General features: G+C 38.4%; 1 protein-coding gene and 1 long non-coding RNA gene across 4 annotated transcripts in view; one reads left to right on the forward strand and one right to left on the reverse strand.

Moving 5' to 3' along the window:
* LOC121525649 (NMDA receptor synaptonuclear signaling and neuronal migration factor) overlaps nt 1-14,781 on the forward strand; it is a 96,386-nt gene that overhangs the window by 71,151 nt on the left and 10,454 nt on the right. For all 3 annotated transcript variants that reach the window (XM_041811738.1, XM_041811740.1, XM_041811741.1), the window contains 5 exons: nt 502-585; nt 723-756; nt 2,496-2,566; nt 2,801-2,880; nt 5,237-5,339. In XM_041811738.1, coding sequence (XP_041667672.1) covers nt 502-585; nt 723-756; nt 2,496-2,566; nt 2,801-2,880; nt 5,237-5,339 — 372 coding nt within the window. The remainder of the gene's footprint in view (nt 1-501; nt 586-722; nt 757-2,495; nt 2,567-2,800; nt 2,881-5,236; nt 5,340-14,781) is intronic.
* Nucleotides 1-14,781, reverse strand: part of LOC121525650 — a 40,821-nt gene that overhangs the window by 3,802 nt on the left and 22,238 nt on the right. The gene's annotated exons all lie outside the window — the stretch shown is intronic.

Genomic DNA, 14,781 nt, shown 5'->3' on the forward strand with positions numbered 1-14,781 from the left:
AAGCTTTAAAAAGGTCCCCACATAGCCTGAGGAATAATACAACCGGATACTGTGATAGAGGAACTGAGATTGTGAAAATCTCCTTTAGAAATTTATAGACCCTGAAGCAAGAATTTAAGGAAATAATCTGGATTGATTTTCTCTTTATCCCCTGTAAACGAGGCACAAAGGCAAAGAAATGGCTGCTCAAGCCTTAGGAACTGGTTACTTTAGCATCCTACACTGACAGCAGCTTTAGCTTACAATGAGCTTCATCTAAGGAGTCGGCATTAGTATGCAGGTGCAGTATCTTAAAAACACCTGAGGTATTTGCTATCACACAACTGTGAATATATTATAGAGCTGTTTGTTACCTACAGGCATATGAACATCCTTTAATTTCCCTGAAACTCTGACACTCTTTCTTTTTCTCCAACTTTGCCCTAACCACCCTTGACTTTCTAATCCTAACATCTAAATAAAAAAATCTCTCCTCTCCTTTCTTTTCTCCTTCACCTTTAGCTGATCTCTTCGAAGGTGCCCAAGGCAGAGTACGTTCCCACTATAATCCGCAGGGATGACCCATCCATCATCCCTATACTTTATGTGAGTTGAACACTGACGTGTGCCCACAAACATGGACATACCAGGCATACTAATCATGGATTCAACCTCATGTTAACTCATGTATTTAATAATATTAATTAATGATGGTTTGTTAATGAGAATGTGCCTCTCCTTAGGACCATGAACATGCAACTTTTGATGATATTTTGGGTGAGTAAATATTCTCATTTCTACTTCTTTTATCAGACGTTTTTTAGATGGTTATGAAGAAGATATTAATATTGATGTCTCTGTATGACCTACATAAGACCATGTGCATGCAGACTATTTCTATGCAGTTTTTTAATGTCTGAAACCCCCTGCTGTGAGGAAGGTATCAAAGTGGTGAACAGCACACTGCAGAAACAGCCTCTTCAAATATTTGCCAACACAGATTCACAGCAAGTCCTACATGTGTCTGTTAATACAGAGCAGGATGAGTTATTTTGTAAGAAAATTTACTTAAAAATAAAAAGACTGAGTCTCTAAAATGGATTAGATGTACTGTGTTTTTCTACAAGGGGTGCCAAAAGGGGCTCAAACTGAAATTTATCAGCAGGAGCTTTAACTAATTCAAATTCAGTTGGAAAACACTCAAACATATTCCAATAGTATGCATCAATAAATTCAATCAAATATAGTCATTGTAGTCACTTCAAACACTGTTTTCCATTCATGTATAGGGGCAACGACTTCTGTATAGATAGGCAGAGAATGAAGGGGAAATTGCACGTGATAAAAATCACCTAAGGTTTTTAAATTCATAATATAGCATACATACTACTGCCCATGTGTTTTATGAACACTTTCTTTTAGAGTAAGTTCAGCAGGGATCCTAAGAAAGGCCAAAGCAATTTTGCAAGTGTCTACTTTAGGCACACCTGTTAAACTGCTCATTAACACAGATATATATCAGTCACATAGCAGCAACCAATGCATTAAGGCATGAAGACATGGTGCAACCATGGCACATATAAAGTAACTTAAAGCTTTTCTCCCTATTCTGGTGCTCAGTCATCAGTCAAGCTGATGTCTTGACCAGGTGTTCATACCTAAATGCATTGGTTGCTACCATGTAATTGGCTGACTAGATATTTACGTTAGTGAGCAGTTGAACAGGGGTACTTAATGAAGTGGTCTGTTAGTGCACAACTGTGGTTGGGTATAACTCTGACATTGTATGTGCAGGCAGGTAGTTGGATCCGAGACAATAAAATGAAATCCTGTCAATAAAAATTGGTTTTAAAGCAGACTCCTGTTCCTGAAACAAAGTCACTCACCTTCAGCGTTGAGCCTGAAGCCCTGGCCTGTGCAGCATTTTGCCTGGGGAGAAACTGTATTTGACACTGATGGAGTTAAAGGTCAAAAAAATATCTCCAGGCTAAAACATACCTGTGAGCAAATCTAAAAATATCATTATCATCTGGCTTATTTGGATCCCAATGAAATCCTGCAGAACTACTTTGATCCTGCTTTCAAAAATTGGCTTTGCACTCTGAAAACAGTCCCCTGTCCTCTTGAACAGAAAATTCTCCCTGTGGTTTCTTTTAATAATAATGAACTCTACTTGAATAGCACTCACACACTTATTGAATGGATGTCAGAGAGTAATTTATACACATTGATTTCACATTGCAGTTTTTCATTGACCTGTTTTATTTGGCTGACATTTCCCCACTGCCTTATGTACACTCCGCTGAATTCAATTCAAACACCACCTCCCATCAGTGTCTCAGCTGTCTATTACTGTTCCTGTATTTGAACTCAGCCTCCAGAGACTCCCTTTGTGCTCACCGTTCACATTTCCCCCTGGTTGCTACATTGTTACATGTCTCTTCTCATACACCCCTCTCTTCCTGTTCTCAGTCCCTGCTGTTCACTTCAATCTAACCTTTCTTTCTCTCTCTCAGAGGAAATCGAGAAGAAGCTCACAGCTTACAGGAGAGGGAGTAAGTTCTGGAGGATGCTCATCTTTTGTCAGGTGAGTAGGAAGAATAAGGAATAGATGGGATGTGATGTTACATGTTAAACTGTAGGCTTTTATGAAGAAGATTATACTGCATGTTTATTTGTATGCTACATGTGGAATTCCCTGCTAGACTGCTTAACCCAGCTTCCTTTGGGAGCTAATCTCTCAAGATCTTAATTAAGTAGACAGCAAATTAGCAGCTGTGATAGCGATAATGTGTTTTATTCCTCTGTGGGGGTTTCTTAGGGAGGACCAGGTCACCTGTATCTACTGAAGAACAAAGTGGCAACCTTTGCTAAGGTGGAGAAAGAGGAAGACATGAGCCAGTAAGTTATAACTGGATCACTGTGATTCATGATATTTATTTTATGTGTCAAATATCAAACAAATGCATGTTGTCCATTTATTATAAGGCATATGACACATGTAGAACATGAAAACATGATTAAATGTCATAACTTGTGAAAAGTATTATACAGGTTGTAATTCATCCATGAAGTCACACATTCATCACGTCTCAAGAAATCTAAAACATGCTTAGTTTTGATGACTACGTTATGTTTGCAAATGCAAAAGTGTCCACAGCACAGAACACGTCCTTGGCCATGGCAAGGATGGATGAAAGAGAGGGGCTTCAGCGTGATAAAACTGCTCATGCTTGAGCACTTATACAGTTACAGAGCATAAATTGTGGTATATTATCAGTGGTGCAGTGATGACTTGAGATGTGGGCAAGGCCACCTTTAAGGGAGGGATAAAGGGGAGAGCTTTCTGGAGCCCAGTCAAACTTAGGGGCCCTTGGAGGTCAGGAAAATCATGGTCCAATGTACAGTTAACCTGTGATTACCATACTCGATTTTTAACCTGCATAACAACCACTCTTATCAAAGCAACATTTTTTAATAATCTATGCCATAATATAAAGTATTAAAAATCTTTTCTTAAAAGACTTAAAATGGGTAAAAAAAAAAAAAAACTGGCAAAAATTGGCAGACAAGATAGTGGACTTGAATTACAAAAGTGGCAAAAATGGGTTAAAAAATGCAAAAATGGGTAAACAGAGGCCAAACATAGATGAAAAATGGCAAAATGGGTTTAGAGTGGCAAAAATAGGAATAAAGTGATGAAATAGGAATAAAAAGTGGCAAAAGCAGGCCAAAAGAGGCAAAAATGGGTTAGCAGGGAAAAGTAATTTTCAGAGAGTGGCAAAAAATGGATGAAAAAGTGGTAAAAAGGGGTCAATAGTTGCAAAAATTTGGTTAACAGAGGCAACAATTGGGGAAAGTGGCAAGAATGGGTTAAAATGAGCAAAACAGGATCCAAGTGACAAGAAATTGACAGAAAGTGGCTAAAATGGGCAGATATATGATATATATATAATATGGTAAAATAAGATTAATAAGTGGCAAAAATGGGTTAACAGAGGCAAGAATAAGCAGAAAGTGGCAAAAAAAAAAAAAAAAAGGCAGAAAGAGTGTACAAAATTGGTGAAAAGTGGCACCAAGACTAGCATCAATGCTACTGATCCTACACACATGCATTGATATCATCATTTATCAAACCCATTCTCTGGGTTGGGCATGTTTTAGTGCAGCTAAAAATGGGCCTTAAGTGTAGGTGCATTGCCATTCCAATCATGCTCTTTTAGAGAAGAAGGGTCATAATGAAATTAAGGAAGAGTAGATTTTGCAATCACATCTAGACCAAGACAATCACATGTTTTTGCATTTCGACTTAGCTTTTCCATACTCCTCAGCTGTGCTGGGGGTATTCTATTACAATGCAATATACTAGTGTGATTAATTTTGTTGTATTTGCCTTGAGGGGAGGGGATTTTTAAGGGGGTTTATTCTATGGAGACTGAAAAATACGAGGATATGCTCTGTAAAACTGTACATACCCTGCACTTCATCACTGGTATGATCACTACAACTGTTCTCTCGAAAAAAAATTAAATAAAAGGCAAATTGTTGCAGAGCTGTATCCGACCTAAACAACTCAAAAACAAGCCACAAAGTGGGTCAAGTTACCGTAGTGTTGTTTGGGTATTTCTCCATTATGCTGACTCTGTGAATGTAAACTGTGTGTCGTACAATGTATGATGATGTATTCATGTCTCTTGCATCAGTCCCTGTCAAATACATTTTGACAGTAAAATACCATTAGCTGCCTTTTGTAAGTATTAATAAAAACAAGTATTCTTTGAGCAAAAATCTTGAAAAGTTTAACCTTGTTTATTTACAAAACATCTTTATTTGTCCTAGATTCAATACTTCAAATGTTTTACTTAAGACCCTTGGACATGTTTTCACTTGGAAAATTCCACACCATCCAAAATTGACCATTTATTTAAGAGCACAATGTGCTGCTTTCCTGAGTAATCAATCCCTCTAGGCAAACCATCTTTAAAACTCTTACAGTGATTAAAATATGCAGATTTAAGGTTCACCTTCTGTTGCTTGACTTTCACAGATTCTGTTGAAAGTTTCCTCTGCCAATACAACTGCCATATTCAAAAATTTGAATGTTGTAGTTAAGTCTTCTATGTAAAGGGCAAATTTCTAACCTGATTGCTTGCAGAAAAATGCTTATGATGTGTAATAATCTGAAGAGCTGATTAGTTTGAAGACGATCCAGCAGAAAAAAATAACTGCATCTCCATGTAACTTTGTCTTTTGTCAGATTCTGGAGGAGGCTGAGTCGCTTCATGAGTAAAGTCAACCCAGAACCAAACCTCATTCACATAATGGGATGCTACGTCCTGGGCAACCCCAATGGAGAGAAGGTACCCACACAGTAATACTCATAATGCACACAAACCCACTTTAACCAAACAAAACTGGCTTTTTCCCATTCAGGGGTAGCATCCTTTGAAGGACTGAGTCACTGCAGCCTACACAAACGGCTTAGGCTGAACTTGAACTGAATCTTGAAAGATTTCCTGTTTGTCACCAGCTGTCTGTAAACTTACATAACTGTTACTAAGAGCCAACCCTCTGTCACCTCAACAACTGCACCAGAACATAACCTAATATATTACATGTTAAAAGAGGTTCACGTTGGATTGACATTTGTATCTCTTACATGTATACTGAACAAAACCACACACTACAAATCTGCACTTTGAGGGAATTTAACATTACAAACTCACCAGGGGGCCATATTTTTTACTCTGTATTGCATTCTGGGTAGTGTGACGTCAACTGGCACCATTGTTCTTCAGCTCAACCTCTTGTTATATAACATGCTGTAAGCATGTGGACACACAGCATTAAGAACTGATGGACCACTAGAGACATAAACCAGGCTGCATGTAGCTGTACCTCTACATGTGGTCAATCATACCAGGAGATGTTTTTGTGTGTGTGTGTGTGTGTGGGGTATTTAGATAGGACAGCTTAAGAGAGACAGGAAATATGGGGAAAGAGAATATGCACCAAGCAGTGCCAAGACCAGGAATCGATCTCACATCCAGTGTGTTGAGTGCTGTAGTCTCTGGGCACCCAGGCCACAGTGGGACTCTTTTTCAGCCCTGGAGCTTCATGGCTCAGATCAGCCCCATTTAGTTCCCAACATTTGACTGAAGAGATATAATTGTGGCTTAAGCATATTCTTTACGATAACACTCAACTTAGGAGTAGACCGATTATTGGCCTTGCCAATTATTGATGCCGACAGCATTTGGACGATTATCGTATCAGCATTTTATCTTATCAATAATTGGTCAAATTAATCCATAAAAAAAATTTGCCACTTTGGTTTCACTGCAAAGTACGTCTTCCTCTCTGGCTTGATTAGAACTCTCCATAGTCTCCCCAAATGTCTTGTATACTACACTGTCTGATTGGCAAGATGTCATAAGTTCTAGCCAATAAACTCTTAATCCTGGGTACCACTGACACAGTGAGTTTATGCTGTTTTCCTGCTACTACTGTGCAGCTCTGTGCTGTTTCTAATGCAGATAGAAAGGAAAAATGTTTTTTCCCTTAATTTTTTTGATCATGCAATATTACTTTTTCCAAATTAAGCTCATTTTGTACATCATGATAAATCCATATCGGTTCCAGATATCGATTATTGGTCTCATGAACCACTAATAATCTATATCACCCCTGAAAAAAAAAACCACAGTACCGGTTGACCCCAAATTCAACTATTAATTTTTACATAAATTTTAGCATTCAGGTGCAAATAATCTGGAACCACATTTATCATGTGCAATTGTTAACACACAGCTAGCCTGGGCCTTGTGTGTTACTGACAGCAACTATTGCTGAGACCTAGCACTGTTACTGGCAAAACAGTCAAGGTAAAAAAAAAATCATAAGAATAATTTTCTCAAGTCAATGAAATACAGTTTCCACTATTAAAAAAATAACAAAAACCTACATTTTATAATTTCTATACTACAATACTATTTCATTATTATGGCCTACCATGGCTTTGATTCACTTTTAAAGACAAGTTTTACAGTCATGCAAGTCTTTTGTTGTTTCAAAAGTCTTCCCTTACTAAAAAAAAACTTTTTTTCCAATCATTTGTAGGTCAAGTTAGTTTTATTTAAATGTCCCTGAATTAGAGCTTATTAGAGCTTATATTTGTTGTATACTTATAAATACATAGCTATATAGGCTATAAAATCATGCAGTTCATTTACTGGATTCATTAACTTGGACAGTGGTTGGCACAGGCTATGCTGCGTTATGTGTTTTACATCTGACACTGATAGCTGACTTCTGTCATTTCCACCTTTACATTTACATTGAGCTGTGAGCTTAAAACTGAAATATATTGCATATTAGACCACGTAAGCTGCTAAATATTTCTGATTTTTAGTCTTACTCTATTTTGCCAACTTTGCTATATTCATTATCCATCTTTCTCTGATGATTATCAGCTTGACTGCCTTGGGTCGAGGGATAAACCTTTGACAAAATACACAGAACCAATGTAACGGTAGTGTCTCCAGTTAGACAGACATGGACATCCCTCCTCACACAACCAAGTGCAGAGAGAGAGTGTTTTGTGAGTGGAACAGCACCTTAAATAATGAGCATTCCTGCACGTCTATCCCTCGCAAGTGCAGCCTGTAATGCCACTGTACATCGGCCCACCCAGTTCAAAAACAGCCCAGCCCACCAAGCATTCTCCTGGTACTCCATATTAACCTCTCCAGGCCTGTGGGCGCCTGTGTTACAAACTGAGCTAAACTACCGCAGCCATCTGGTGGTATTAACCACAGACATTTGGCATGTGAGTCTCTGTAAAACTTATTAAAACGTACTAGCCTATAGTGATAGATGTACCGACCTTCAGCCCGTGAATAATGCTGTCCACCTGGATTATGACCTCATTAAGGGGAAACCCTTGCACAAGTGATGCTGCCAGGCTTATCCGTATTGTTACATATTTTAGCATGTTTTGTGTAGCATAGTGGCCACTTGTAATATACAATAATTATGGGTGGATTTGTTTTTTTAAGGTTATGTGTTTTTTTGCTTTAACTGGACAGCACTTATTAAGAGAGACAGGAAATATGGAAGAGAGATATGGGAACTCCCAATCCAGGTGCACCATACTGTGCCAGAATTGGGATTTGAATTTGCAACCATTGCACTGAGGACTGTAGCCTCTGTAAATGGGCAACTTTTCAGTAGCATCATGTCACCTGCAGTGGGTGATGGTGGCAGCTGTACTTGAGATAGTGACAAAGCATGTCTCAGCACCTGCACTGGTGTATTAGTCACACAGGTACTGTATATAGGATGCTGCTACATTTATAAATGAAAATATAGAATTTGTAAGTGTATCTTACACTCTGAGTTTTACAGTGCATGTGTTTCTCCTACAAATACAAAAACACAGAAAATCTGTTAACAATGATAAGAAAGTTCAATTAATTTAGATAAACTAATTCCATAGTCAGATTTCTTCTCACCATGACTGGCACCATTTTATCACTGAGCATATCAGGATACATTTCAAACTCAATTACTTTGCCTATCACAAATTACAAAACAGTTATCTCAGCACCATGAGAACTCATTGAACTGTGTTAAAAGTAGTACATTTGATGTTGTTGATGTTCCTCATAATGATGGTGTGGTGATCAGACCAGATGAAGTTAGTCATGCTATTAGTAAATTGGCAGCAAACAAAGCACGCAGCCTCGACCAAGTAACAGCAGAGCATCTGAACTATGCTTGTCATAGAACTGTAGAACTGCAGTGCTACTTGCAATTTGTTTTTCTGGATTCTTAATTCATGGTGTGCTCCTGATTCTATGTTATCTGTATTATTAGTGCCAGTAGTCAAAAACAAAACTGGTAAAATATCTAGCATAGAGAACTACAGGCCTATTGCTCTAGCTAGTATATTGCCTAAAGTGTTAGAACTCATCCTTTTGCATAGCTTCCAAGAGTACATTACAACAACAGACCATCAGTTTGGCTTAAAACATAAAAACAGTACAGATATGAGTATATATGCCTTAAAGGAAGTTGTTAGTGCATACTACAATATTTCTGTTCCCTAGATGTGTCCAAAGCTTTTGATCGAATCGTTTATGAAACTACAAAAGGGGGAGGGGGTCCCTTTTTATTTGATACGAATATTGAATTTCTGGTATTTGCATCAAACCATGCAAGTTCGATGGGGCAGGAGTGTGTCAGCACCTTTCTCTGTGACTAACGGAGTCCGCCAAAGTCGAATACTGTCACCTTTCTTGTTTAATGTGTACATGAGAGCTTGTAAGACTGGATGCATGTTGGGCAATAGACTAGTTAACCATCTGATGTATGCTGATGACTTGGTCATCCTGGTACCCTACAGTGCTGGCCTACAGCAACTCCTCAGAATTTGTTCCTATTATGGTGTACAGTATGACATTAAATATAATGGAAAAAAGGAGTGTCATAATGATACTAAGAGCAAAAGATGATCAGACAGCATTTTCCACCCTTCTTTATCTCTGATCAAGCCCTTAGTGTGATGGAAAAGGTCAGATATCTGGGGCACATTATCAGGAATGATTTGTGTGATGATGATGATGTTCAGCATCATGGCTATAAATTGTATGCACAAGCCTATATGCTTGCACATAAATTTCAGATGTGTACAGACAATGTTAAAATTGAGCTTTTTAGAGCCTACTGTACTCCACTCTACATTGCTTATGTAGTATAGTGCAACTACAGTAAAGCAAAAATGAAAAAGTTACAAGTAGCTTATAATGATGCATTCAGAGTATTTCTTAGTTTACCTAGATGGACGAGTGCCAATCGTTTGTTACCAATAATGAGTCCACATTTCATGTTGTACTATGAAATGTTATGCACAAATTTATGGGTCAATAAATTGATTCAAATCTGATTTGGACCTATGGTATAAGTAAGTAAAGTAAAGTAAAGTAAAGTAAAAGTAAAGTCATATTTACAAGTGGGACAAGCAATTTCTTCCCTTTGTTGCTCCGTAGCACAAATTCAAGGAAAGAAGTAAACATGATTACTGTTGAGTATGCATGCATATAATGTATAACAGATCCAGAGTGATGATGTCTGACACTGAACTATGACTCAATCCCAACACTAGTGGAACACAGACACACAAAGTATGCCTCCAATTTATTCAGATAAAGGTCTTAAGCCTAAGCTATACAAGCAGTTCTGTTTCCTGTCTCTTTTCATTTAAGTTAATTCGTCCACATGCTCACTTCCTCCTGCGTTTCCACTCATTTCCCTGTTTGTTGCCCTCTGCTTTCACTGTCTGTTTCCGTCCTCCTTTTGTCTGATAATAGCCGTATTATCCTCCCCCTTTTCCCCCCTCTTGGCTGACTATTATGAAACCCTGTGTAATGGTATTGGATATAGCTGTGGTGGCCATATCTTGGTCTGACGTGAACAAAAAAGAGACAGGACCACGCTGTCACATTAAAAAGAAACACAAAACAAACACAAATATGCTGGCAGACAGACATGCAAACCATCGCCAGCGGTGTTTGTCCGACCTAGCTGTCTGTTCCAGTCATGTCTGCCAAAATGCTTTGTTATATAAAGTGGATCTCTGAGGGGTTGATGGACAGGCTGGCAGTCTGCAGAACAGACTGCACATCAGTGATATCTCCACCCCTGCAGACACTCACAGATACACAGGCAGTTGTTTCATAAGTGCTTCAACCAAAACAACAAAAGAGATGTTTTCATATTTCATTTCGGGCACTTATGTCCCAGGATCCCAAAGTGATACAGTCACGCAAAGGGCTTGCCCATTGTAATCCTTGTAAGACTACAGACAGAAGATAGAATTAATTTAATTCTGTTTGTGTATACACTTTCTAGAGTAGGAATTCTATCACGAATAGCCCTGTTGTTAGAGCTGGCTACAAGAAAAAATTTTTAGGACACATCTACAATATATTATGTAATCTCTAATATGTTGTCCCAACAATATCAGGAGCTCCAGAAAGAATTTCTAAAATATTTTGGGCCTTGGCCAAACAGAGTTGCTTGTAGTCAGCCAAAAGAGCATCTCACAGGTCAGCCATTAATACAGGTCAGGTGACCTGCTGAAAAATCTCATAAGAGGAAATGATGGCATTATAGGAGTCCTACACCAAAAGAAGTGATGGAAAAAAATATCTGCACCAGTATTGGCCACTGGCTAAACAGTTTGAAACTATGGTGTGGCATCGGCCCTGATTTATACAAAGAGTGCATCTCTACTTTTTCTTTGGCCTAATACACTTAAAAAAACAACAGATAGCCTTTTGAGCTGGTTTGCCTATATGAATGGAGATCAGCCCTATGAATGCTTTTTACCTGTGCTGAGGGAGGGAGGGTTGGGCAGGGTGCTGGGGGACAGTGTTGTTTTGGTTTAAAAGGCTGGTACCAAAGTGCAACAACTATAGGGCACCTCCTCTGAAAGTCACACATTATACCTTTAATAATGTGTAAAGTGTCAATTCCTGGTGCACAACTTCACATTACCATTGGATTTTATATTGTTTTTCAGGATAAAATAATTGCCTGTGTAATAACTTCAGAGAGTTTTAAACATAATTTAGTCATATAAACCACTGTTTAGGGCTTTGACGTATGAGAAGCCTATATTTATTCTACTTGTTTGCTGTCTATTTATACTTTATACCGTCTATTTATTTACTTTTTTGTTATTTTGTGTCTCTCCAAGTAAAGAGCCTTCCCCCAGAGATAAACAGCATATCCTAAACAGACACAAAACCCCCAACTTGCCTGTTTGTCAGTTTGGATCCCCTTTAATCCCTTTGTAAACACGAATTTTAAATGTTGCCAAATGTGGCATTCAGTGCAGCACCAAAACAAACCCGTACAAACGTACAACATTTTTAGACAGAGCAGAGCAGGATGAGTAACAGCCAGGAGAAAAACTCAAACACTAAAAACATGTTGAGCTAAATCTTCTGGATTGCAGATGTGATATAAAGCCATACCCTACCACGTGGCAAAAGGTTTACCAAATGCCACGCTGTGAGTTAATTACAAGCACCAGTGTTGAAAAATTAAGCCACTGTAGCTACGCAAACTGCTGCAGCTCCTCAAGTGTCCACTTGAGGCTGGCTGCCAAAGCCTCAGAAGACCCATTTTCACCCAACCTGATACGCCAGATAGATTTGTTTCACACATCCATCTGGGAAAGCTTGAACAGGAAACGTTTGGGAAAAGGTAGAGGCTTTGAAAAAACTCGTAGTGTGATTGGATGAACGTTCTGTCACATCTCTACGGGCCAATCAGAGCAACAAAACATCTGACATAGCCACTATCACGCTGTGTGTGCACAGTTACCGAGGAATAATGCGAAAGATGGCATCTATAGACATGCAAGTACTCGACTTTTGTTGTTTTAGAAAAGAAAACAACTCACTGCTGTTCTTTGTTCTTCTTTTAATGAAGAAATGTCATCAAGTTCTGATACAACTGGCGCTTTAGCAGCATCCACGCTAATCTCTTCCGCCATAATTGGCGGCCTCTTGCTGCTGCTTGTTTACATCACAACTCTGCCACACCTGAAAGTACAGCCCCTTATCACTGATTGGTCCTGTCACTTTCTAACTGGGCCCAAACGGTTCAGACGGGAGCTCTGCACGATGGATTCGCCAGTGAAAAACAAGGAAACAGGCATATCCATCTGCTTTGCAAGGTTAATTTACACCCATATTAAAATGTCAATACCGAAAGCAGAAATAAACATCTTTACTGCCTAGAAAAATCCTGTTTTAGTCTAAATAGCTTGTCTTCATGTGCACACACTATATATGGAATGTATTTTTCAGTAACTCATCCCTTTTGATTACATGGAGGTTAAGAGTAACACATACAGTGCTTAACAAATTAATTAGACCACCTGTCATATTTATCTCAGAGACCATCCAACATCATGAAGTGCTTTAATGCGGACTCTTTCATTTTCAGTGAGCTCTCCACGTTTTACCATTTTTAACAGGAATGAGGGATTTCAAACTGAATTCACCTTTTTACACCCAAATTTAAGCCGGCTCACTGGGCTTCTCTGAGAAGTCAGAAATTAATCAAGCACAACAGTCAACCACTAAAACTCATTTTTCTGTTCAGGAATGCAAGTAAATATCTATAATTTGACATATTAATCAAGAAATATTAATGTGCTTTACTATTTTTTCATTTTTTTTGTAAATCAGTACAATTGAAAATTCATGGATAACAATAATAATTATATTTTAGCATTAAAAATATCCTTTGGGTTAAAGAGCTTCTACATATTGGTGTATTAACAATTGCAGAAACATAAGAGATGATTTTGGTAATTACCAGCGCTGTTAATTTAGGGCAGCTGTGGCATAAACCTTACTTTGGGTGGTGGTCTAATAAATTTGTTAAGCACTGTACATGGGAGTGTGATGAGATAATGACAGGTGAGCTAGTTGTAGCCATTTTTCTGGAGCCTTAGGCCACAGATATACTTATTACTGACTATGTATAGTGTATGTATGATGATTTCTACATGTTATCTGCATCTCTGCTGCAAAATTTAAAAATTAAAATGTTACTTGAAATGGATCTTTGACGCACATTTCACCTTAAAGAGACACTGCACCTCCTTTGATCTGAAATACTGCACAAGGCATATTCCAATATAAATCTGATTAAATGTTCAGCCCTAGTGGTAACTACTTAGAGAGTCTGAGCTAATCCGATGTTACTATTAATTATTAATGTTTAGTATGTCAGTTTTAAGCTCATACTGTCGCCATGTTGTTAGTTTACATCTCACACATCATGTAGTCTGAGCTCACTGGCGTGCCCTCTAGTGGTCTTCTCCACTAACATGTGTTAGGCCAGTATAATAACATGAGAGCTTGTGACAGAGCTGGGTGCAAGTAAACACTTGGTGAAACAAATATATCTTTGGCCATAAGGTCCATTTCAGCTTCACATTTTTATCTACCACAAGGGTGACTGAAAGTTTGTATGCAAATTTCAATATGGCCACCACTATCATAGGGCTTCAAAAAAGACTGCTTCCAAAAGCAAAGAGTGATATCACTGAGACTATGTCCATGTTTTATACAGCCTGTGGTTCATAAGCTCACTAGCTCATGTACTCTCATGTCGTGCATACTGATGAGTGCAGTTGTGCTTAGGGGAACTTTAATCCTGATATAATTTAATGGGGTGTGTTTAAGGTTTTAAATATTGACATGAGCCTGCAGCCAAGATAGAGTGGGTTGACTTGGACTGGGATGAAAAATGAAAACACAGATTTTTTTTCTAAAAGAAAAAAAAAGCATAATGGCTGATGTATGATTAAAAAAATTAATTCACTCATTACAAATCAAAGAGGTCATTTCTCTCATTAACAGCTAAAGCTGATGTGATGATGTTGATTATGGTTTAAATGGCCTTCTTCTGGTATTGTTTGAGAAATAATTTGAATAGTCAATAATAGGGGATGGGCAATTTTAGTAGGGGAAGTAAGGGGGAAGTGTCACCCTGAAATGTCAAGAGAAACACAGGTTAAACTTTAGTGCGAAATCCTGCAACCCCAGAAGTTCAGAAATGTAAAGGTTGCTGTTTTGAAACACAGTTTGAAAGATGCAGAAATGCAAACAAAGAAGGGAGAACAGCAGGGCTGCAGGTCAGGGAGGCAACCTGACCCAGTTTCCACCCAAAGATTTTCAAGCAAGTCAGCACAAAATGTGCCGCCGTCTGGGCAAC

This window comes from Cheilinus undulatus, linkage group 17, assembly GCF_018320785.1.
Source record: "Cheilinus undulatus linkage group 17, ASM1832078v1, whole genome shotgun sequence".
Classification (NCBI taxonomy): domain Eukaryota; kingdom Metazoa; phylum Chordata; class Actinopteri; order Labriformes; family Labridae; genus Cheilinus; species Cheilinus undulatus.